Raw genomic sequence first — 23,752 nt, 5'->3', positions numbered from 1 at the left:
TACAGAGCCCTGTTGTATCCTGGAACTCAGGATTTGGTAGGTTTTTAAAAATTCCCATTCTCATTCAGCCTCATTTTATTCTCATTGTGAGGCTTAGCAGCAACCCTCTACAATACGAGTTGGTTGGAAAAACAGCAGTCCTCTAGATAGTGCGCACAAACTCTTTCCGCGCTTAAGGCAAAAGGAGTATACTTTGAAAGGCTTGCTGTGCACGAGATGGAGCGGGGCGCGGAAAATCAAGTAAGCGGCCTACCCTCGCCTTAAGACAACTTTTATTTTCTTTCACACAGAGAAACAACTATCTAATAAAGCGACCAAACTGCTTTTCAAGTGATAGACGAAACTGACAATGATTTTTATCTTTTTTTAAACTGAAATGAAAGGCAATGTGGATAAACATTCACAGCCACGATGTACAGAACACCACAAAAAGATATAGAAGAAAATGGATAAAAACATTTTGGATTAATAAACCTTAAAAATATATGTAAATAACTGCAGAAAGGCCACACTGCAGATAGATATGCATTTCACATGTCGGCAAATCAAATTAAATCGACTAAATTGCCTATGCGAGCAAGCTTTAACTAGTCTACAGCGCAACATCGATGCACCGAAAAACAATCAAAAAATTAATTTACAGAATTGAATTAGAACAGAATATACCATTCTAATAAATAAAAAATAATTTAAAAAAATGAAATGGTCATAATCAAGTCACAAGTGCAAAATGCCTGAAGTGCAGGGGAACATACATTCAAAACACAAGCCACAAATAGTTAAGTTAGAAAACCCAGAGTGATCAATAAATTAAAATTAAAGAAATTATTAAAATAACGAGTATAGCCAGAATTCACCTTTGTCTTTTTTAACTGCAGAGACAAACGCTAAACTGGAGTGGCGAAACATTCACAGCATCCAAAAATCAAATTAGAACCGGCTGAAATGTTGAAATGTTTTGAAATCACTTGTACCCTACCTGATCGAAATAAAAATCTAGTCTTTCATGCGATCTGCCTGTGTCCGTTTGAGTCTTTTCAAATAGTGCGCTAGTCAGCTCGTTAACGTTGGCCGGCAGAAGTGCGCCGCAATGTTTGCCGTTGTTGAGCGGTAGGACGTGATCTGTTGGCACAACTTGGATCTTACATTTTTTGGATCATCTTTTACCATTTCAAAGTGCATCCAATTCTACACTTTAGATTTTCTTATCCCAGACATTAAAGATTTAATCCCTGCCGCCAAGATGTGCCTCTGTCGGTCACGGATCATGGAAGTGAAACTTAAATCTGTCACAGGGGTGGTTGGATTTATTCACGCACATTAAAAATATTTATTAAAAGCTTCTTTCTTTTCACATTTGTATTCATAGCATTATCATAATAGGTTTTATATTAACCTATTGGGAGAGAACCGGTACGTCTATGTAAAATCAGATATTGAGCACCCCCATATCTCGTCTCATAACACCTCTGCAAAGATTCAACTGTGAGATTGGTAGTCGAATCAGGCTCCTCCTATCGAAGCATCGAATCGTCGACTATTCAGGGTCACCCCTACATAAAGGCATTGTAAAAATAATAAATCAGCAGTCTAATCAATATCCAAGTCTTCTGAGGAGACACGATGGCTTTATATGATGAACAGATTTACAACGATGCGCTTACTGTAGTAAACATGGACGTTCGTGTGTGTGACGTGTGAAAACAACATGAGGGTGAGTAAGTGAAGATAGAATTTTAATTTTTGGATGAACTAATACATTTTGGGAATCATTTTGACACGCTTTGTGTTTAGAACTGATCCTCTGAATTGCATACGCGCTGGAGCGGCTCTCCTCAAAGTGAAAGCGCAAACATCATTTAAAGCTGCACTCCTGAAAGGGAAAGCATAATTTAACTCACCATATTGCCTTTTTAGTTTTGGCAGAATGATGATTCAAAGCATTTTAGATTTATTCTTATGTAATTGTATAATCGGTGGTTTGTCTGGGTAAAAAATGATTCAACGAATGCCTGCATTGAAGGCGCGAGAGTACTACTGCATTAGAAAAAAACGAAAGTTTACATAGTTTCAGTAACAGTACTACATTAAACTATTATGTTGATTTTAATGTATAATAAAGTAATGGGGCAATATTTGTGGCTCCTGATAATGCCAAATGTCTGATTTTACCAATAAAAAAAGGGCTTTAATTATTTATATGTACGGGATAATTCTATATTTTCAGGTTCAGAATCATGAATATTTTTCTGTATATTTATATATTGTAATATTTTCATGGTTAAGCAGCAATGCCATATAACATGACTAAACTATAGAAAATAAAGAAAGCATCTCACTTTAAGTGTTAACAGGTCAGGTCGTATTCACAAAACATCTTAAGGCTAAAAGTAGCTACTAACTTGCCGATTTAGGAGAAACTCTTAAAAATAATGGGCATGTTAGTCCTAAGTTTAGGACTGCTAAATTTTTATTCTAAAAGTATTTCACAAAGCATTTTAGTGCTAAAACCAGCTCCTAAATTTGTGAAGTTCACTGCACATTGTATAAACGGTATGCTGTTTCAGTGTTTGAGGGGGAAAAATGTCAAATGGTGACAAATGCAGCAATTGAGGTGAATAGTGAGACTGTTTCATTCTTACCTTTTTATAGTCCAAAAAGTCCATTCAGGATTACAGTCGGCCATAGGATTATGTATGATGCGCAATGTTAGAGCCTTTGTGTAAACATATTGCGTTTGTCCAATCAATGACACTGCAAATAAGGACATTAACCCAGGGTTTAGCAATTTACAGTGAAACTTCAGCTTATGAATACCCAGGATTAATTGTATGTTATGAGCAGTGTGAAACGTGAAGCAAGATAACCCAGGATTCCATTTACTACGAGTTTAGTATGACCCACGGTTAGCTTTTTCAAGTGTGAAAAGTTTTTAGGTGCAAGTGTCACATTCTGTGATGTTTTAAACCCGAAAGACGGAAATGGCACAAAAAAGCTTAAAATTAACTAGTTTTTAATGATGCACCGCACCAATCATGATTTTTCATGGCTAATTCCTTTTTTTTTTTTTTTTATAAATATATAAATTGGCCGATTCCAATACCAGTTGCCGATATATATTTTTTTTTTTCTTTTTTTTTTTTGTTCCTCTTCAAGCACATTTGTTTATTTGCTCTACAGTATGCCAAACTGGTCTCCAAACTGAAGTACATCAGAAACAGAATGTGCATTTGTATACTGTATTAGTGTAGACAGTGTCAGTGATTATAATGGGTTTTATTTGCTTTTGACAATGCACACATCCAGTGTAGATAAATGTCAGCCGTTAAGTGACTGAACGCCAGTGGGCGGGGCCTATGGTGTGATGTATATCTGTCTCGCTCTGAAGTTTGGCAAATGCAATAACAAAACGAGACATTTTTGGAGCTTAATTTAAATATTTAGCTTTACTTTGTAATGAGGGCATTTTAAGCTATGAAGCTTGCAGGATTGCCTTGTACCGTGCCCTGGTGCGATTGTCCCCCCCCCCTTCCCACTCTCCTGCTGGCCTGCACTTACATTGCACTTAACGTTCTGGGCCAGAGCACACTTGCGTCATATATTATGCCCCTTTAATTACGCTAATAGACTTTTTACGCTAATAGACTGCCTAATAGATTTATCATTTATGCTGCGCAGCGATTTTTTTCACTTGCATGTATCAGAAGATTATGGAGGCAGCTGACGTTGGAGTTTACAGCTTTACTCGCAAACTACAATTTCTGTTCATCAAAGTGAGAACCAGACCCGTTATAAACCTAAATACACTCGATTGTTAAATTATTTGAAAAGTAGTAATGGAAGTTTGCTGTCGTACTGATGACAGTAGCACACACAAAAGTAGTAGGTGTTCCGTGCTCCGGCGCGGTTAGCGATCACACTACATGCATACCGCGCCCGAGCCCAACTGAACCGTGTTCTGGCCCACCTCTTCCAAGGGGACCAGGGACAGTTAAACGAACTGTGCCCGGGAATGGTACTGAGTGATCACACTAGTCACATGAACCAAACTTTGGGGGTCAAACGTGCACAGGCATGGTTCAGATCGCCTAGTGTGAGTACACCCTAAATGTACACTTAAATGTCAAATGTATTACCTATTTTTACTTACAGGTCTGGGCTCTAGTGGTACTGATGGAGGATTCAAGAGCTTCTATAAAGGTTGACTCCCATATGAGCCCCGTTTTGTACATATCATTTGTGTTGATGTGCTTTTTTCCAGACAAAAGCAAATACACGTGTAAATTATCATGTGTTTATGGAATACAGGAGTCATTGCTGTCAGTCAGTGATTAACAACTTACTATAGCATTGTTTTGAGTTTTCACAGCTGTAGATAGGGCTGGGCAATATGGCCCAAACAATTATCACAATATAACTTTTTATATCAGTTGATATCGATAATTATCACAATAAAATTTCAAATCTTTATTTCTTTCAAGTTTAAAGGCAGATTTTTGCTCCTAATTGAAAGATGTAGAAACCGGACTGTTAATTGTGGTTTTAAACTTCTTTATTGCCAGAAAATGACAAACACTTGACGTTTTTGAATTCTTTACACTTTTCCGGTCACTTTTCCTTTAACAAAATGTTGATATTGTTTTAAGTCAGGAAACAAGTGTTGCCTGGTTTTGATGGCACGTATCTTTGGCACAGTTTGCAGTGCAGGCTGCAATATTAATATTACATGTATTGTCTCTTAGAATGCACATTTGAGAGTAACTTGAGTTGACCGTAGTAGCAGCTTGAGTTAGGATGCAGATGTAAATTTGTTCATACATCTCTAAAAATTGTAACCACCTAATTTTTATATGGTAAAATTTAAATATTCTGAATGTTTGAGTTTTATTAAAATTAACCATTGGTCATTCATAGTAGCATACATTTAGATTATGATAACCACAGTTAAAACCACGCATATAGCACCTAAAACTATGCATATAGCAACGTGAATCCATGGTAAATGATGTCGACTTGTAGATTGAAAAGCCTTCTGACTGTATCGTTGTGCACAGTGTTTCTCCTGTTTGTCAGCGCTGTTTCATCTGGCTTTAAACTAGTTTAAATCACTGAGACGTGTTCGCTGAATTCAAGCGTTTCTCACTGGATCTGACAGCGCTGTTTAGTGGTAGCATGACCGAGACTGATCGGTGAGTAAACAAATTTGCTCTTATGCTCGTGATGTGCTGCCTTTTGAACTTTGAGCCGAGCGGATAAATGGTCCATGTGGCGCAGTTTAAATGAGTAGCTTGTTTTGTTCCACTTTTAGTGCATAAAGATTATTTCAAAAATTTATCGGACTCTTGTTGTTGTTTTGTTAACAAATTTATATTGTGACTTAGACTAGAAACATGGATGGTAATAATTTTTTTTTTTTTTTTTTTTTTTTTTTTTTTAATATATATGCGCATTAGCTGCACAGTGTACATTGTGTTCACAAGATGCTTTTCATTTGTAGGAAGTGCAGGAAATGAGAAATCTAACAATGAAGGTTTGTTTCCTTTTTTTTCTCTGATAAGGCTGTATGTATGAAGTAGCTTTAGAATCTTGAAAGCAATGTGTGTTGCAGGACTCCAGACCACAACTGAAATGCTTGTAAATGCGACAAGTGTTAGAATTTTAAAAATCTTGTTTATTACAGTCAGGAAAAGTCTTTATATGGTCCTCTTCAAGTGCGTGCGTTTCCTGCATGCAGCAGTGAATGCAGTGTGAGCTGTGATGCCCAATTTGTGATTAATCCTAATTGAGAAAAACACGTTACTGACAGGATCAAAAACCGGTAGCCAGACAGAGCTTACAGTGGGTCTCATTAATCATAGAAATTAAAGCAGTTATTTTTCCCCTATTCACAACATGTTCCAATCAATTAGGCTAATAATGGTAATTTTATTAATGGTAAATTAATGATGATAATGGTGAATTCTTAAATATTCAAATAAAAAAAAAAAGTTGTTTGAGATCTAATTGTAATTCTGGAATCAACCTTCACAAACAGGCAGAAATATTTTCAAAACAGTATTTATACTGTGTATGTATTCAGAAAATTCACCCTATTTTCCAAAATGCATGTAATAGTTCTTTTTGTGAAAGGTTCATCCATACATGTATGCTTCAGGGATTTTTTTTTTTTTTTTTTTTTTTTTACCTTGTATTCTTTTTAATTAATGTCATAACTTCAGACTTCTCAAGTGACGTGTGCAAGACTTCTCCAGTCCTTTAGTTCGGGTTAAACTCACCCCTGCAAGCTCATGTTCATCTGCCTCCATTTGTGAGTGCAGTGGCCACAACTCAAAATCCAATCAACAACTAATGCATAGAACCAAGAACCTGCGCTACATTTTTTTTTTTGCCGATAATGTTATACTTTAATGTATACAGAAAAAATATGTCGCTGCTTCTGTTTCATTGCAGTTCATTTTTTCACATCAATCTACACTCCATAGTCCATATTAAAGCATTAGTTCACCCAAAATGAGAATTGAATTGTCATTAATTACTCACCCTCATGTCGTTCCAAACCGTAAGACTTTCGTTCATCTTTGGAAAACAAATGAAGATCTTTTTGGTGAAATCTGAGAGATTTCTGTTCCTCCATAGATAGCTATGCAACTGACACTTCATAAGTTCATAAAGAGATTGGAAAAGCTAATCCATATGAATTGAGCAGTTTAGTCCAAATTATCTGAAGAGACTCGACCACTTTATATGATGAACAGATTTAATTTAGGCTTTTATTCACATATAAACATTGATCAGAACAAACATCTTGCTGAAACTCAAACGTGCTGTGTAACACGAGAATGAACCTCATTGGTTCTCGCACACGTCAAGCAAACATGCTTGAGTTTCCGTTTACCACAACTGTTATGATGAATGTTTATGTTAACAACGGCCTAAATTCGATCTGTTCATCATATAAAGCAATCGTGTCTCTTCAGAAAATTTGGACTAAACTACTCAATAGGGCTGCACAATTAATCGAAATTCTAATTGCAATTCTGATTATGGATGCCACGATTTCGTAATCATTCAAAGGCGCGATTACAAGGAAAAATATCCACTTGCATTATTCTGTGTGTTTAGAGCATGTTACGTTGTGAGGTGAATCACGACTACTTCAGAATGTAAAAGGTCTAACCCAGCACAAAAGGAACTACCAGTGACGTAGGTGTATGCTGATATGTCAAACGCACGCAAAACACCAGCACCCGCCATTTTTAAAAAGCGTGTACACAGCCTATTTATTTACTTCACGAACTAACTCTACAAACGTGAAAAATAGTGATAGATGGACCTCTCAACCTTACACTAAGGAGAAAATTCAGCACGACTTTGAGCAGACCAAGCAAAACATGATTATGTATTTCTGCTGAGCTAGCGACATTGGGGATCAACCACACGGCAAATGCTAGTACTTTTTCATGTACTGTCTACTTTCTTTCTATAACAGTTCTATCTAATAACGTATTAGGACTGTTAATTAGAACATAAACTAATGAAGACTGAGAATACGAGCACTGTGCTCAGGATCTGTCTGAACTGTTCTCTGCGGCGTCAAAATTAAAGTAACAACAAGCGCAGTTTACGTCACTTCAGGCCCTAGGGGAACATTAGTTTTTTTTAGAACATTAGTAGTTTTTTTTTTTTTTTTTTTTATTAAAGAAGAAACCAAACCAATATATAGTTGATATTTGAGGTTTAATGCTCTAGAAAAACAATAAAAAGTTGTGTGTTCAGATTTTTATATTTATACAAAAATATGGCATGCAGTTGCTTCAAGCAATGGTATAAAGCTATTCAGTACATCAATGTAAATAATAATAATCGTAATTAATAATCGCAATTTCAATTTCAATGGAATAATCGACAATTGATTCATAATCGTGCAGCCCTACTGCTCAATTCATATGGATTAGTTTTACGAACTTTTTCACATTATGAACTTTTTAAAGCGTCAAAGTGGTAGTTGTGTAGCTGTCTATGGAGGGACAGAAAGCTCTTAGATTTCATCAAAAAGATCTTCATTTGTGTTCTGAAGATGAACAAAAAAATCTTACAGGTGTGGAACGACATGAGGGTGAGTAATGACAATTTTCATTTTTGGTTGAACTATCCCTTTAACCCTATCAAAAATATATTTGATAACTTTGCAATATTATTAAAAAGAGGAAAAAAATGAAATGCCACACTGACATAAGGAGAGGAGAGTACAACCATCAGTGCAACAAAAAAAGACCTGACTGTAAGAAACAAGATTAACTCAATTCCGATCCTAATCCTGATTTTTCCTTTTTTTTTTTTTTTGGGGTCTGGAGCCCTGTTTTTACAAAAATATTAGAAGCAATAATTTTTATACGCAGTTCCCATTATTAGGGATATTTAAAGGATTAGTTCACTTTCAAGTGAAAACTACCCCAAGCTTTACTCGCCCTTAAGCCATCCTAGGTGTATATAACTTTCTTCTTTCTGATGAACGCAATCGGAGAAATATTAATAAATATCCTGATGCATCTAAACTTTATAATGATGGTGAGTGAGGATCAACAAGTATGAGCTGAAGAAAGTGTCTCCATCCACATCCATCCATCATAAACGTGTATTCCACATGGCTCCGGGGGGGTTAATAAAGGCCTTCTGAAGCGAAGCAATGTATGCGTGTTAAAATAAAGATCCATATTTAAGTTATGAAGTAAAATATCTAGCTTCCACCAGACTGCCTTCGTATTCAACGTATGAAGAAAGTATAAAACTTGTGCAGTTCAAAAAGCTTATGCTATGTCCTACGCCTTCCCTATTCAACTTAAGGAAAAAGTGTAACTGTCACTTTTTTTTTTTTTTTTTTTTTTACACAAACGCATCACTTCGCTTCAGAAGGCCTTTATTAACCCCCCCGGAGCCATGTGGAGTACACATTTATTATGGATGGATGTGGATGGAAGCACTTTCTTCAGCTTACACCGCATTCCAAATTATTCAAGTGACATATCAGTAAGATTTCAGTAGAATAAACATTCAGATTTTAGTTTTTCTAAGAATTTTTATTTATCCATGTCTTTTTAGATAACTGGTATTAATCTCTAATTTGCCAGATCTATATACACCCTACTTAGAGGTTGTTCCACATTATTACGCAAGTCACAGTTCTCATGCAATATGGGGAGGAAGAAAGATCTTTCTGAAAATGAAAAGCATGAAATGGTGCAATATTGTGTGAAAACTGAATTGAGATTATCGAATTATCATAAGATTTGTGAGTGATTTAGAGCACAGCAGAACTCAGTCAGATAAAGGCTTATTAATGAAAGTTCCTGTCAAAAAAATTAATTGTATTAAAAGGGCAGCTATAAAAAAAGACAGCATTGAAAAGACAGCAAACAGGTATTTGAAGCTTCTGGAGTCTCAAGAAGCTCTCCATGCAGACTGGCAGTTGTGCGTAAAGATGCATTTCAGCCACTGCAAACCAAAGCTCACAAAGAGAAACATTTACAGTGGGTTTAGAAATACATGAAGACTCATTTTTAAATAGTTTTATTCACTGACGAATGCCGTACTACAATGGATGGTCTAAATGGATGGATTTCTGGATGGTTTGTGAGTGGCCACCACGTTCCAACAAGACTGCGACGTCAGCAAGGAGCTGGCGGGTGATGATTTGGGCTGGAATATTGGGAAGTGAGATGGAAGGTCTCTGAGGGTATTAAAATGACTTTTGCAAGGTATGTGGAGTTCCTAACTGGCCATTTTCAGCTATGGTATAAAAAGGATAGTGCCTTCTGAAATACAATGCACTATGCACTATCCCATGCTGCAAAAAAACACCACAGCAATAAAACTGTTTGAAAATGTATTTCTACACCCACTGTAAATGTTTCTCTTTGTGAGGTTTGGTTAGTGGTGGCTAAAATGCATCTTTACGCACAACTGCCAACCTGCATGGAGAGCTTCTTGAGACTCCAGAGACACCAGCAGCTTCAAATACCTGTTTGCTGCTCAACACTGGCTTTTTGTTATAGCTGCCCTTTTAATACAATTAATTTTTTTGACAGGAACTTTCATTAATAAGCCTTTATCTGACTGAGTTCTGCAGTGCTCTAAATCACTCACAAATCTTATAATTTGATAATCTCCATTCAGTTTTTACACAACATTGGACCATTTCATGCTTTTCATCTTCAGACAGATCTTTCTTCCTCCCCATATTGCATGAGAACTGTGACTTGATTTAATAATGTGGAACAACCTCTAAGTAGGGTTTCCATAGACCTGGCAAATTTTGTCTGAGATTGATACCAGTTATCTAAAAATACATGGATAAATAAACAAACAAACATTTTCTTAGAAAAACTAAAATCTGAATGTTTATTGTACTGAAATCTTACTGATATGTCACTTGCATAATAATTTGGAATGCGGTGTATACTTGTGACCCCTGTTCACTGCCGTTTTAAAGCTTGGATGCGTCAGGATATTAATATTTCTCCGATTGTGTTCATCAGAAAGAAAGTCATAAACACCTAGAATGGCTTGAGGGTGAGTAAAGCTTGGGCTAATTTTAATTTAAAAGTGAGCTAGTCCTTTAAAATCCCATATCAGATGCTATTATGATTTGGAACTATAATGCTTACAAGAATTCAGATCAGAGCTTGTCTAAGGTGAGCTATTGTGTTTGTAGATAGTGAAGGCAGCTCATGGAGGACGAGTTCTGGTGATGGATTCAGAGGCAGAGGTGAGTACAGTAACTTATACTAAGTAATGATGAAGTGCAACTGCAAAAGCATTCACACAGACAGCGTTTCATCAGCAACCCTGTTTAGGGATGTGCAAAACTACATTTTTAAAATGCCTGAACATTTTTTTTTTTTTAAACTATGGATTCGGTTACATTATGAGTTTAAATCTAAAGTTGTTTGTGCTTGCATAGTGTGAATGCTGTAACCATGCTGAGAGAGGCATTGCTTATGTGGTGTTTTTAGGAGGCAGAGGAGGATCCCGAGGAGGGAGAGGCGGCTTAAGGAATACCTTTAAATCAGGTGATACTACATTTGTCATCTCTGATCCTACTCAACAGAAATCTAATATTAATGCTGTCTGTCAATTTTGGTTGTTACACTCAGAGGAATAGAAGCATGTACAATGACTAAAATAGCTGTCTCTGACAAAAAATCGTGAGTGGCTTTTCCGCATAAATGCTCTGCCTGGTAATCGTTTTGCGTGGTTTGCTGACAAGTCTTTAGAAGATAAGATTTTGGTTATATTTTAGAACAGTGGTTCTCAACCATTTTTGGACAAATGTAATTTATTGTGATGTTATTTATAAGATTTTTTTTGTTCTGTGTTCTCGATACATTTTCAATTTTACTGGGGGAAATTAATTTATTGTAACAGACATCATGAATGCAAAACCAAATCTGTGGCAAATTCCAAACGCCGTTTTTGTGACTTTCAAGGGCAGTGTGGGAAGGGATGCCACCCAAAGGGTCATTTTCAAATGAAAGTGAGTGACAAAACCCCTTTACGAATTGCCCTGCCACAAGGCTGTTAGCAAAGGGTGCATGTGACGATCACTTCACTGGAGTAATTAACCATTTATGATCACATGACTCAGGGTGGCAATTCCTAAGGTTGTGTAATATATTTTGTCTACCATAATATCGCAATTGTTATTTTTCAAGACAAGCACTTTTCTTGACAGAGACATCCATGCTTCACTGGCATTCATAGCAGCCAGTATTGTCTTCCTAAAGTTGTTTTTGGCATCTTGAGCATCTACAAACACTTTGAGAATTTGGAGGCAATATTCAAAGCTGTGTTGTGTGTAAATTTGAGAATTTTTACATAAATTCTCTTGCGCTCTCTTCCAGAAACTGATGAAAATGGCAACGACGAGGGTAATCATTTCTTTCAAATAACAGACATGATTTTATGACTCTTGTTTCATTGTTTCATTGAGCCCATCTTTGTTGCAGGTTGGAAAGGAGGTGAAAGCCGAGGAAGAGGCCGCGGTGGTTTCCGTGGTGGTTTTCGTGGTGGTTTCCGTGATGGTTGGTTGTTCGAATAAAGTAATTTGAATTGTAATTTGTGAGAGAATGGCAAAAAGAGATGACAAGAAATGTGCAGAGCTATGTAGGTATTTGGTTGCCTGGGGCAACGAACTATATAGTTTAGTGGTCATTATACATAGTTGACCACAAAACACTTCATTTGACCAGTCACAGTTGAGCTGTGTAATATGCAAGTTCATTTTAATGTCTCATTTTTAAGGTGGTGATGAAGATACTGGAAGAAGAGGCTTTGGAAGAGGTAATAAATTTTAATATTCATCTGTGTGTGTGTGTGAGCGCAAATGTATAAGAATTTTTACATAAAATGTTCTTGTTTATCTTCCAGAAACTGATGAAAATGGCAATGATGAAGGTAATATTTCTTTCGAATAACACGTTTTTATGACTCTTGTTTCATTGTTTCATGGAGCCCATCTATTTGTTGCAGGTTGGAAAGGAGGTGAAGGCCGAGGAAGAGGCCGCGGTGGTTTCCGTGGTGGTTTTCGTGATGGTTAGTTTTTGAAAAAAAAAAAAAAAAATTTAAATTGTGGTAATGTAAGAAGATGGCAGGAAGCTATGAAACATGCAACTAGAACAGCAATGGTAAATTATAGTGTAGTTCTCAATATACAGGTGCTGGTCATATAATTAGAATATCGTAAAAAAGTTCATTTTTTTTTTATTGTAAATTATTTTAAAAAATGAAACTTTCATATATTCTAGATTCCCTACATGTAAAGTAAAACATTTCAAAAGGTTTTTTTTTTTTAATTTGTTGATTAGAGCGTACAGCTAATGAAAGTCCAAAATCCAGTATCTCAAAATATTAGAATATTTACATTTGAGTTTCATTAAATGACCATCCCTACAGTATAAATTCCGGGTATCTTTTGTTCTTTGAAACCACACTAATGGGGAAGACTGCTGACTTGGCAATGGTCCAGGAGACAATCATTGACACCCTCCACAAAGAGAGTAAGTCACAGAAGGTCATTACTGAATGGGGTGGCTGTTTACAGAGTGATGTATCAAAGCATATTAAATGCAAAGTTGACTGGAAGGAAGAAATTGGGTAGGCAAAGGTGCACAAGCAACAGGGATGACCGCAAGCTTGAGAATACTGTCAAGTAAAGCCGATTCAAACACTTGGGAGAGCTTCACAATGAGTAGAATGAAGCCGGAGTCAGCGCATCAAGAGTCACCACACTCAGACATCTTCAGGAAAAGGACTACCAAGCCACTTCTGAACCAGAGACAACGTCAGAAGCATCTTACCTGAGCTAAGGAGAAAAAGAACTGGACAGTGAACAGTGGTCGAAAGTCCTCTTTTCAGATAAAAGAAAATTTTGCATTTCATGTTGAAATCATGGTCCCAGAGTCTGAAGGAAGACTGGAGAGGCACAGAATCCAAGCTGCTTGAAGTCTAGTGTGAAGTTTCTGAAGTCAATAATGATTTGGGGGGGCCGTGACGTCTGCTGGTGTTGGTCCATTGTGTTTTATCAAGTGCAAAGTCAATGCAGCCATCTTCCAGGAGATTTTGGAGCACTTTATGCTTCCATCTGCTGACAAGCTTTATGGAGATGCTGATTTCCTTTTCCAGCAGGACTTTAGCACCTGCCCACAGTGCAAAAACCACTTCCAAGTGGTTTGCTGACCATGATATTACTGTGCTTTATTGGCCAGCCAATATGCCTGACCTGAATCTATGGGATATTTTCAAGAGAAAGATGAGAAACAGTCGATCCAACAATATACAGATGATCTGAAGGCTCAATAGTGCCTCAGCAGTGCCACAGGCTGATCACTTCCATGCCACACTTCACTGATGCAGTAATTTGTGCTAGGAGCAAGTCATTTGCTGTAATATGTCCTGCCGATCAAGTATTGAGTGCACAAAAGAACATACTTTAAAGAACTTGAACTTTTCTGTTTTGCAAATCCATTTTTTGATTGATCTTAGGAAATATTCTAATATTTTGAAATACTGGATTTTGGACTTTCATGAGCTGTACGCTCTAATCATCAAAATTTAAAAAAAAAACTTTTGAAATGTTTTACTTTACATGTAGGGAATCTAGAATATATGAAAGTTTCATTTTTAAAAATAATTTATAATAAAAAAATGAACTTTTTGATGATATTCTAATTATATGACCAGCACCTGTACATATGACCACTGCTGCCTTTGACCAACCACAGTTGAATAGTGTAATTTAATTTTAATCTCTCTCTCTCTCTCTCTCTCTCTCTCTCTCTCTCTCTCTCTCTCTCTCTCTCTCTCTCTCTCTCTCTCAAGGTGGCGATGAAGAGACTGGAAAAAGAGGCTTTGGAAGAGGAGGTGATATGTTAAAATTCATCTGTTTTTAAATGGTACCTGATTGATTTATCAAGTAGCTCTTAGGGGTTCAACTGAACTTTCTTTAATGGCTCTGTCTAGGTTTCAGAGGCCAGAATGAGGAAGTGTTTTCCAAGGGTAATTTACTGCATTTATAGTAAATAGTATGTTGTAAACTGCTGCTTTAACTTGCTGGTTTTCTTGCTCTTTTTTCCCCCTGATTGTCCAGTCTCAACAGCAGGCAAGGTAGATCAAGAAGCAGGTGAAAATGCAGGTGGGTCGTATTTGCCTTCAGTGCAAGTCAATGTTTTTATTTCACTGTATGGAATTTGATTTCTAGATCTGGATAAGTATGGAAAAAGAAAATGGTATGGAAAAATATTTTTTCCAAAAATAAACTGCAGCATGCAACATTTCTCCTATTTTCTAAAATTAAAAAATTTGGATTTTTTTTGGAAAATATGATACAAGGAGTGTTTCATGGTGCAACCAAAAGTTTTATATGAATTCAAGGTCAGTGTTTTTCATTATGCAAAACTGTTTTTCTTCACCATAAGCAAGTCTCTCGAACTTCGCTAAATGAATGAGCGTGCTCAAACTGTATGGCTGAATACTTTATGGGTGAGAAATTGATAATACCAGATAATTTCATCAGTAAATTTATAGTATAACAAACTTTATTATACTGGATGGCATATTCTGCCGTTATTTTGAAAGTAATGTTCTCTAAATGCATGTCATCAGTGACAACATTATTTTAAAACTTATGAATAACATTTCAAATGTATGCAGTCAGTTAAAGTGTGAAAACACATGTAAGGCTCGTCCAGTTGGCCCAATGACGGATTATGCGGGGAAGGTTTTTGGTCTTTTCAGCATGGCAAAGTAGTTTAATTCCAATTAAACTGTTTTATTATGAAGTCGAATTTAGGTTAGAATGCCAATTTATTATTGATAATTTATGATTTATCTAGACATCTGATTATTCTATTTAACACTACACTTATTGTACTCGTTCATTAGGAATCTGTCACATAGAGAGCCTCGCGACAGCCGTTTAACACGGGTCTCGCAGTCACAAATTCGCCAGTCCGATCATTAGTCAGAGGTTATGGCTAAAGCAATTTAACAATGCCATCCATTGTTAAAAGGTACCCATGTAGCCCCCTACAGTCACCTATATAACAACTTAGTTAAAGCTCAAACGGTGATCAGAGGTTATGGCTAAAGCAATTTGACAATGCCGCCCATGCTTGCTATTGTTAAAAGGTACCCATGAAGCCCCCTATAAGCGACTGCATAACTTAACTAAAGTCGAGCAGTTAGTCAGAAATCTAGAATCCCACCTGATGTGCTCTATGCTCCATCTAACATGAGATCTAGTATGTACTTAACCCTGGATGCAGATTTGCTGTAACATAAGTCTTCACTTAATCTACTTGAGTCAATTTCAGTCAGAATAAAATCAAATGTAACAGTTTATTAGTCAGGTAAATGTATCATGCCAATTACATAACCAATTCAAAGATAATCGATACAAAACATCAAATGCTCAGAAATAGAGTAAAAGATGAATACCTGACATCAGAAAGATAAATGATGCAGAGTGTCTGAAGGACACAGAATTACGGACTGACCTGGTTACAGAATCGCGCCTTGAGCCTCCTGCAATATCTCTTTAAATACTCAGACCAAGCTAGAAATCTCTTTCAAATGGAAACGTTGAGATATTTTGCTTTCTGTGGAGGGCGGATCATCTACCAATTGGTCTTTCATGCAAATTACCTTCTGCCCTCAAAAGGTGTAAACTACCCAGGTCTGGACTTGAGTAATGCAAATTCCCATTCTCAACTCTTCAAACCTTTATTACCTTTTGGTTTACTTCTGTGGGAATGAGACCTTTGTACCAGTAGGACTGAGACATTTCAAATGATACCAAACATGTATAGTGTTGTATGATAATTGTTCACATTAAACCATATAGATTTTGGGTGAATTTCAGGTCATTTTAACATGAGAGATGTGAGAGATGGGTGAAGGGCATGAGATGTAAATTGGCACAATACTGAGATGATCAACTCGGTGTGATTTCATCTCGGACGGGATGCTAATTTGCAAGAGTTCAAATGTTAATTGCCTTTTTCTCAGAGTAGCCCTCTCTTGTTCCGGACAGTATCAGTCTTACACGTATCAAACGTAATCCTGTAGTTTATCATTGCAGTTTTAATAAAATGCTGCTGATTGAATTGATCTTGGTTTGGTTTTTCAATTTATATAAGCTACAGTACCTAGCTACAATATTCCAGCAATTATTTGGCAACATAATAGCATGCATAATCTGAATGTAACATGTTAACACATGGATTTTAAAACCATTTGTTAAATGTGGTCTGAAAAATGGTATGGAAATTTTGAAATGGAAAATGTGTAGGAACTCTGAAGTCATTGCTGCAGCCTTATTTCATATCCAAAATGAAATAACATCCTGTTTGTCTGTCTTGTAGGACCCAAGGTTGTCTATGTGCCGCCTCCCCCTCCAGAAGACGAGAATTCCATATTTTCCCAATTTGCCACAGGCATTAATTTTGATAAATATGATGATATCCCTGTGGAAGTGAGCGGCAGCAATGCTCCAAAAGCGATTATGGTAAGTTGGTAGTGCATATATTATGCAATAAAAAAAAAATGGTTGGATTTATAATGGTTGGAAATAAATTGAAATACATTTACTTGTATTTCATCAATGTATTTTATAACAGTACAAAGAGCAATGTGGAACATTTTATCTTTTGTTTCCCACTTTTTTCACTATAATATTTTAAATATATTTTAATATTTTTGCCATAGATTATGAATATAGCCTCCGACATTTTTGACAGAGATGGTTGGTTTTAATTTTTCAATTCTTCAGAAAGCGTCCCAAGATGTTTTAAATTCTTAAACTGAGATGTTTATAAATCCGTTTTGTACATTGTACAAAACAATCGTCCAGACAAGATGATTGCTACAACAATATTATAGTAGTAGGCCTATTAATACTCAAGTCTTCTAGTTTCATTTTCAATACAATCAAAAACTGAGACACAAGACAGCAAGTTGCATTTTGAATGAAATGAAAGAGCGGGATCAATGCGCTGTGTGAAAGGGGCTTAACACAGCAAGCCTAGTATAATGAAATGAGCACTGCATGTTCAGTCAGAATACAGCACAGTTGCACATTCTACAAGCTTGTGGTTTTTAGAGCAGTTTACAATCAATGAATGCTAAACATTCATGCCAAATGATTGCTTGTGATCTCCTGTTAATAAATTGACAATGGTTACTCTATGGTGTTTATATTGTAATGTTGTCTGTAGTTGTAAGTACTTTATTTCACATGTTGATAATCAATTTTACTGATTGTTACAGCAAATCTACATTATTTCTAAGGATCTGCTATACTGAACCATTAAATCCTAAAAGGCTTACCTATTGTTTTCGCCATGAAAAGCCTTGTTGCTGACATGGTGTAAGTAAATAAATAAATGGCTTACCATTGCAAAGTGTCATAACCTGAAACGCCACTAGATGGAGCCTGCATGTTTCTGAAAGATCTGACAACTTGGTAGCTCAGACACTACAAGAAAAGGGTCTTCATTGTGTATACACATACTGTAAGCTCATATCTACAATGGCTGTTTTGTGTACATAGCATGTTCAAAAGTTATGAAAATAGGCCAAAATAGCTAAATTAAGTTTCTCTTTCTCTTTCTCAGACTTTTGATGAAGCAAAGCTTTGTGAATCACTGAGCAAGAATGTAACAAAGTCTGGATATGTGAAGCCAACTCCTGTCCAGAAATATGGAATCCCCATTATTTCTGCTGGACGAGATCTAATGGCTTGTGCCCAGACCGGATCAGGAAAAACGGCAAGAACAACCTTCTTGCATCCTGTTATTTAATGATCAGCTGTACTGTCAATGTGTTCAGTAGATTACTTATTATACATGTTTTATTTCTTGTAATGTCAGGGTTCCTATGCAGTTTTGAGGATGTAATTTGATTGGAGTAATTTCCAGGTCTGGATAAGTACAGGGAAAAAAAATGTGTTTTCAAACTATTGCCCTGTTCTGTTTTCTAAAATATAAAATTAAGAATTTAAAAAGTGCTTTAATGGTAAAAGTTAAATGATAATTTAGTAATAGTCAAACAAAACTTAATGAATTGGTGGTGGTGCAACATCAGACCACATTTCCAGCATGAAACCGATGTGTCAGAGGAGAATATATGCAGGTTATAAAGCATTTTAGGTTTATTCTGATGTTATCAAGTGCATGTTATCACTTTGAGAAAACAATTGAAGAAAAAACAAATATATTTACAGATGACTGTACTATATACCAAATAATGCTGTATGAACCATTTGCAGGGTTCCCACTCGTCCTGGAAAACCTGGAAAATTTATGACACATTTTCCAGTCCTGGAAAACACATGGAAAATTAGAGAAAATGTCCTGGAAAATCTTGTTGTCCTGGAAAATTTTTTTTTTTTTAAAAGTTCTTGGGTTTTTCTTTAGTCGAGAACAAAGTTAACCACTGGCCCAAAACAATCACCATTAGTTGCAGAAAGTGCGATGTTCAGGAATGCTGAGTTGAGACACGTGAGAGTAGTATTTTCAATGATGATGTTTAGTCTTGTGTTGTAACTGCTCAAATATGTGCAGTGAATGTTAACTAGTAAGCAGCTACCTAATTCAGTAACTTGCATGATTATGCACGCACTGTAGTTAGCAAGTTGATTTTCTGATCTTTTTTTTTTTTTTTTTTTTTTTTTTTTCCAAGCACATTTTACCAATTCCAAACCACATCAATCTTAACTATTCATTTTGTATTTAATAATTTATAAGTGATATATCATTGTTTATGAAGGCTGGAAATGAAAAACGCCTTATATTCAGGTGTGCAGAATTATTAGGTATGTTTTCTTTTACAGATAAAATGAGCCAAAAAGAGATTTAACTCAGACTGAAATGTAAAAAATTATTAAATGCCCATGAGAAGGATGCAGTACTAATGAAATACTAGAAATCGCAAAGTTAAGGCATGAACATTGGACGGTGAAATGCTCATTGGGTCAGCAGGGTCAGACACATTATAAATGTTACAAATGTATTGCTGAAACACATTACAAAGACTGTAAACTATATAGTACTGAATTGTGAAGTTAGAGCGTTAAACAGTTTTTCAACAATTCTGTGTTTAGGATTTTTTGGGCGGCACTAAAACAAGGGCTCGATGATACGCTGGAGCCCCCAAGCATGGCCCCGCCCCTAACACTATATAACTGTTGATGACGCACTAGAGCCAATGAGCATGGCGCCACCCCTAATGCTAGAGCGGCTCGCCCCTACTAAATCTCGAGTGTCATTACCGTTAGTTATACAGCCTGCATTTTGCTAGCTAGTAATGCCTTTGTCACGCAAATGCATATTAGCTGGTTGCGATAATATACAAAACAGCTCGGTCTTATTTAAATTTCCTAAAAACGATGATATGAAGGTGTGGATTAATTTTGTCTTTGCAGTGATAATTTTACACCGGATAGCTTTACAAACTTTAATCAGAGACAAGTGGGATTCACTGATAATCCGCTGTTATTGGTGAATGGGGCTGAACAGACTATGTCCCACCTCAGCCTTCATCCTCCCTTCCCACCAACAACCGATGAAATGAGGCCGGACAGAGTCTATCCTGTCCCGGCCTTCATCCTCCCGTCTCACGGTGCCGACATCTGTCGACAACAGTCAGCAGTACGTGCCCACCAATGAGGCAAAGTTGCCTTGTGTTCTTATGTTATAATTAGTAGGTAGTCCACAGTAACTCAGTTAAATTTTGCAACCCTCTAACATGATTCTTTTGTTTATGCATCAGTATGTTTGACTCATTAGACAAGTTGAGACGGCAGCTCTCGCGAGTGGGCGTGTTTCAGCCGACACGCCCCCAGTGTTTGAGAGCAGAGAATACTGCTTATTTTTTCACGATTTTGATAAATTATTTTATTTACTTGGCTTTTTTTTTTTTTTTTTTTTTTTTTTTTTTTTTTAAATCATTCAAATTTGGCTGGGTGGTTAATAACACCATTTTTCTGTGGTGTGACAAACTCAGAACACATGCTTTAATATGGCTTTACAGGGACTTTAAGAATCACAAGCTGAAGTGTAGTAAAATACATGAATACTATTTCTTTTTATAGGCTTTATAGACAGACAGATTGAGAGTGACTCTTGAAGGACCAGAACCACATCCTCTTGTACCACTGTTTGAACAATTTATCTTCCAGAATCTGGCAGTAAGGTGTGAGAGTTCATTTTTAGTCCATCTCTTATGATGATCCATCTCTTATGATGATTATCATGATCTTCCAAAACTTACTGCCAAAAAAATAGATGTGTGTATTAAGTGTAAACGCAGACTAATTGACCTGCCACATATTTTATGTGTTATGGATTTCTTTGTTGTTCATTGACTTTGTCTTTTGACTAATATTTTTATTTTCAAATAATAAAACAAAACATTAACCCTTTGAGCGGTACAGTCCCACATATGGGATTTTTATTTCTGTGCCCCTGGGCGTATGGTCCCACATATGGGATTTAGAACGTTCAGCGATGTCACATAACTGCCAGACTCAAACTGTGCTTTCGCGCTTTGGCTGCCATACGAACGCGCTCAGCTCTTGTCATATCACAACTATGCAGTGTTTTCAGCCACAATGTTTTTTTGTTTTTTTTTTAGGTTTCAGACATTAAAATATGCCTAAGCACCAGTAAAACAATACATTTAGAGTTTATAAAATACACACTGATGTCAGGCATCAGTGAAAGCAGCAATAACAACCCATTCAAATATAATTTGCCGACATTTATTCATATCAGACACACATAATGGGCTTAAGCAACTATAAAGTTTACTCTATTATTCTTCCAGTTCACCAGTCACTTACTTGGATATATTTCGGGAGAAACTGATGAATTCACATGCTGTAAATCCGACTGACAGGACTCTTCGAACTGCGGAGCAAACTAAGATGGCGGCGCCCATCTCGCGTTATAGATCAAGATAAAGATCATTTATAAAGGTTTTTAAAAGACAAAACACACTCACTTACACATATTTGAGAATCGGAATATCAGATAGTTGATGACATGGTAAGCAATTTTGTGAATATTTTAAATAAAGGAAAAACAAAATAATAGCAATCCATCTGTCATACAGTGTTATTGTTGCTGCGTTCAGCGTACGTAACACGCATGACGTGTCACCATGGAAACAATAGGGGCAAACATTCTAAAATAATGGTCGCCTTAAACTCACTCTGGGGGGTCAGTTAGAATATTTTAAACTCAAGCTTGAAAGGGTTAAAATAGTTCCAGTAATTGACACTGGCAACGAGAAATATTTGTCAATGTCATATTAAAATTATTAAAACCTGATTTTATAGTTAAGTTATGGCAATAAACTATGGAATCTTGTTCCGTCACTGAATTTAAAATTCAGATTCAGATGCAATTCTGACTTTTCTGGCATTTGAGTTTATATCTTGCAATTCTTACTACTTTTCTTAGAATTGTGAAAAACTCGCAATTGCGAGTTAATATCACACAATTCTGACTTTATATCTTGCAGTTGTGATTATCAAATTACAATTATGTAAACTCGCAATTGTGAAAAAGTAGTCCGAAAAGAGAGAGAGAAATTTTTTTTTTTAATTCTGTGGCAGAAACAAGCTTCCATAGTCAATGTAGGATTAAGAGCTCATATTAAAAACTGATTTCATAGTTAATGTAGCTATGCCTTTTAAAGACTTAGAGAACAATATATTATTTAGGGCTTGATCCCAGTTATTATTTTGATCCCAGTTTTATTCCTGCTGTTGTAAAATTGAAAATGTCCTGGAAAATGATCGCTGAAAAAGAGTGGGAACCCTGATTTGTTATATGGTCTATCTACAGAGAGGTTTGGAAAATTTGAGCCTGGAAAATTTATGGAATTTTGAAATGGAAAATGTGTAGTTTTTTTTTTTTTTTTTTTTTTTTTTTCTTTCCCTCCACTCAAACAGTTGCTAATGCTGTGTAATGTGCAAAAAAAAAAAAAAACAACTTTTTAATTGATTCTGATGTGGTTTATCAGTGGTGGAAAATATTGATACAACTGCCTGACTGTTTGCTCACTCTGTTGTGTCACTCAGGCGGCCTTCCTGCTGCCCATCTTACAGCGGTTTATGACTGATGGAGTGGCAGCCAGCAAGTTCAGTGAGGTGCAGGAGCCCGAGGCCATAATCGTGGCCCCCACCAGAGAGCTTATCAATCAGATCTATCTGGAGGCCAGGAAGTTTGCATATGGGTACACACTTTAGAATTTTCAGCATTATAAATTGGGTAGTTTGCTTATTTATAGTTTTCTTGTCTTAAACTGAAAAGTCTGGAAATACTGAACTGAAAAGTAAAAATGATGATTTTAAATTTGACTTTGTGATAACGAAACTAATTCTACTTTTTTCTGTTTTACTTCTATCAAATGGCACTTCTACCCTAACATCTAGGCTTCAATGTGGGACAGATGCAATGTGTTGGATATTTTTACAATATTATTTCAACTCTAGATGTAAAAACAGACTAATATAAGCATATTTTTACCCTATATATATATATATATATATATATATATATATATATATATATATATATATATATATATATATAAAAAATCACACCCAACAAAAGACAAATGTGGCTGATTCTTTAGCAACAGAAGCCTTGTAGCCTTTGCAAAAATGCTGGTAAATTTTTGCAAAAGCACATTTGCACATATTTGTAAATGCTTCTCTTATGGGGATGTGGACATGATTCCCTATAAAATAACTAGGAAACAAATACTGAGGCCCAATCCCAATTCTATTTTATACCCCTTCACCTAGCCCTTTGCCCTTCCCCTTGCCCCTTGAATCATAGTGGCAAGGTGTAGGGGGTGAAAATACTGCCCTAAGAAATGGGACACCACTACTACACCATTACACACATCGTCATACCTAGTTTCTTTTATTAATGTCCTGTAACATTTAACCAGTATGAACAGCAATGAAGTCCGCATATCAACAGAAATCAGGCGCAAGCACGTTTAACAGATTACTCACTCCCAAAGTTGTTTTGCGCCGTATTTTGGACTTCAGAAAACGGTGCTTGGTTTCAGTTAGAAAACGTATAAGCCTTCGAGTTTCCCAAGACGATACAGAATTTTATTTAACCAGGCAAGTCATTAAGAACAAGTTATTTTCAATAACAGCCTGGCAATGATACAG

The 23,752-nt window shown here is 36.2% G+C and overlaps 1 protein-coding gene across 9 annotated transcripts in view; it reads left to right on the top strand.

The window, feature by feature from the left end:
• The window catches only part of ddx4 (DEAD (Asp-Glu-Ala-Asp) box polypeptide 4), a 46,169-nt gene that overhangs the window by 1,598 nt on the left and 20,819 nt on the right, over window positions 1-23,752 (top strand). For 3 of the 9 annotated variants that reach the window (XM_051910760.1, XM_051910761.1, XM_051910762.1), the window contains exons 3-18: window positions 6-36; window positions 4,153-4,200; window positions 5,498-5,530; window positions 10,712-10,765; window positions 11,013-11,069; window positions 11,901-11,927; window positions 12,006-12,080; window positions 12,301-12,339; window positions 12,427-12,453; window positions 12,529-12,591; window positions 14,377-14,418; window positions 14,518-14,553; window positions 14,645-14,689; window positions 16,920-17,062; window positions 18,171-18,323; window positions 22,643-22,797. In XM_051910760.1, coding sequence (XP_051766720.1) covers window positions 6-36; window positions 4,153-4,200; window positions 5,498-5,530; window positions 10,712-10,765; window positions 11,013-11,069; window positions 11,901-11,927; window positions 12,006-12,080; window positions 12,301-12,339; window positions 12,427-12,453; window positions 12,529-12,591; window positions 14,377-14,418; window positions 14,518-14,553; window positions 14,645-14,689; window positions 16,920-17,062; window positions 18,171-18,323; window positions 22,643-22,797 — 1,028 coding nt within the window. The remainder of the gene's footprint in view (window positions 1-5; window positions 37-4,152; window positions 4,201-5,497; window positions 5,531-10,711; window positions 10,766-11,012; window positions 11,070-11,900; window positions 11,928-12,005; window positions 12,081-12,300; window positions 12,340-12,426; window positions 12,454-12,528; window positions 12,592-14,376; window positions 14,419-14,517; window positions 14,554-14,644; window positions 14,690-16,919; window positions 17,063-18,170; window positions 18,324-22,642; window positions 22,798-23,752) is intronic. The other 6 variants (XM_051910765.1, XM_051910766.1, XM_051910767.1 and 3 more) reach the window with 4 other exon arrangements.

This window comes from Ctenopharyngodon idella, chromosome 10 (genome assembly GCF_019924925.1).
Source record: "Ctenopharyngodon idella isolate HZGC_01 chromosome 10, HZGC01, whole genome shotgun sequence".
Lineage (NCBI taxonomy): Eukaryota > Metazoa > Chordata > Actinopteri > Cypriniformes > Xenocyprididae > Ctenopharyngodon > Ctenopharyngodon idella.
The sequence above is the reverse complement of the archived record's forward strand: the minus strand, read 5'-3'. Positions and strand labels throughout refer to the sequence as shown.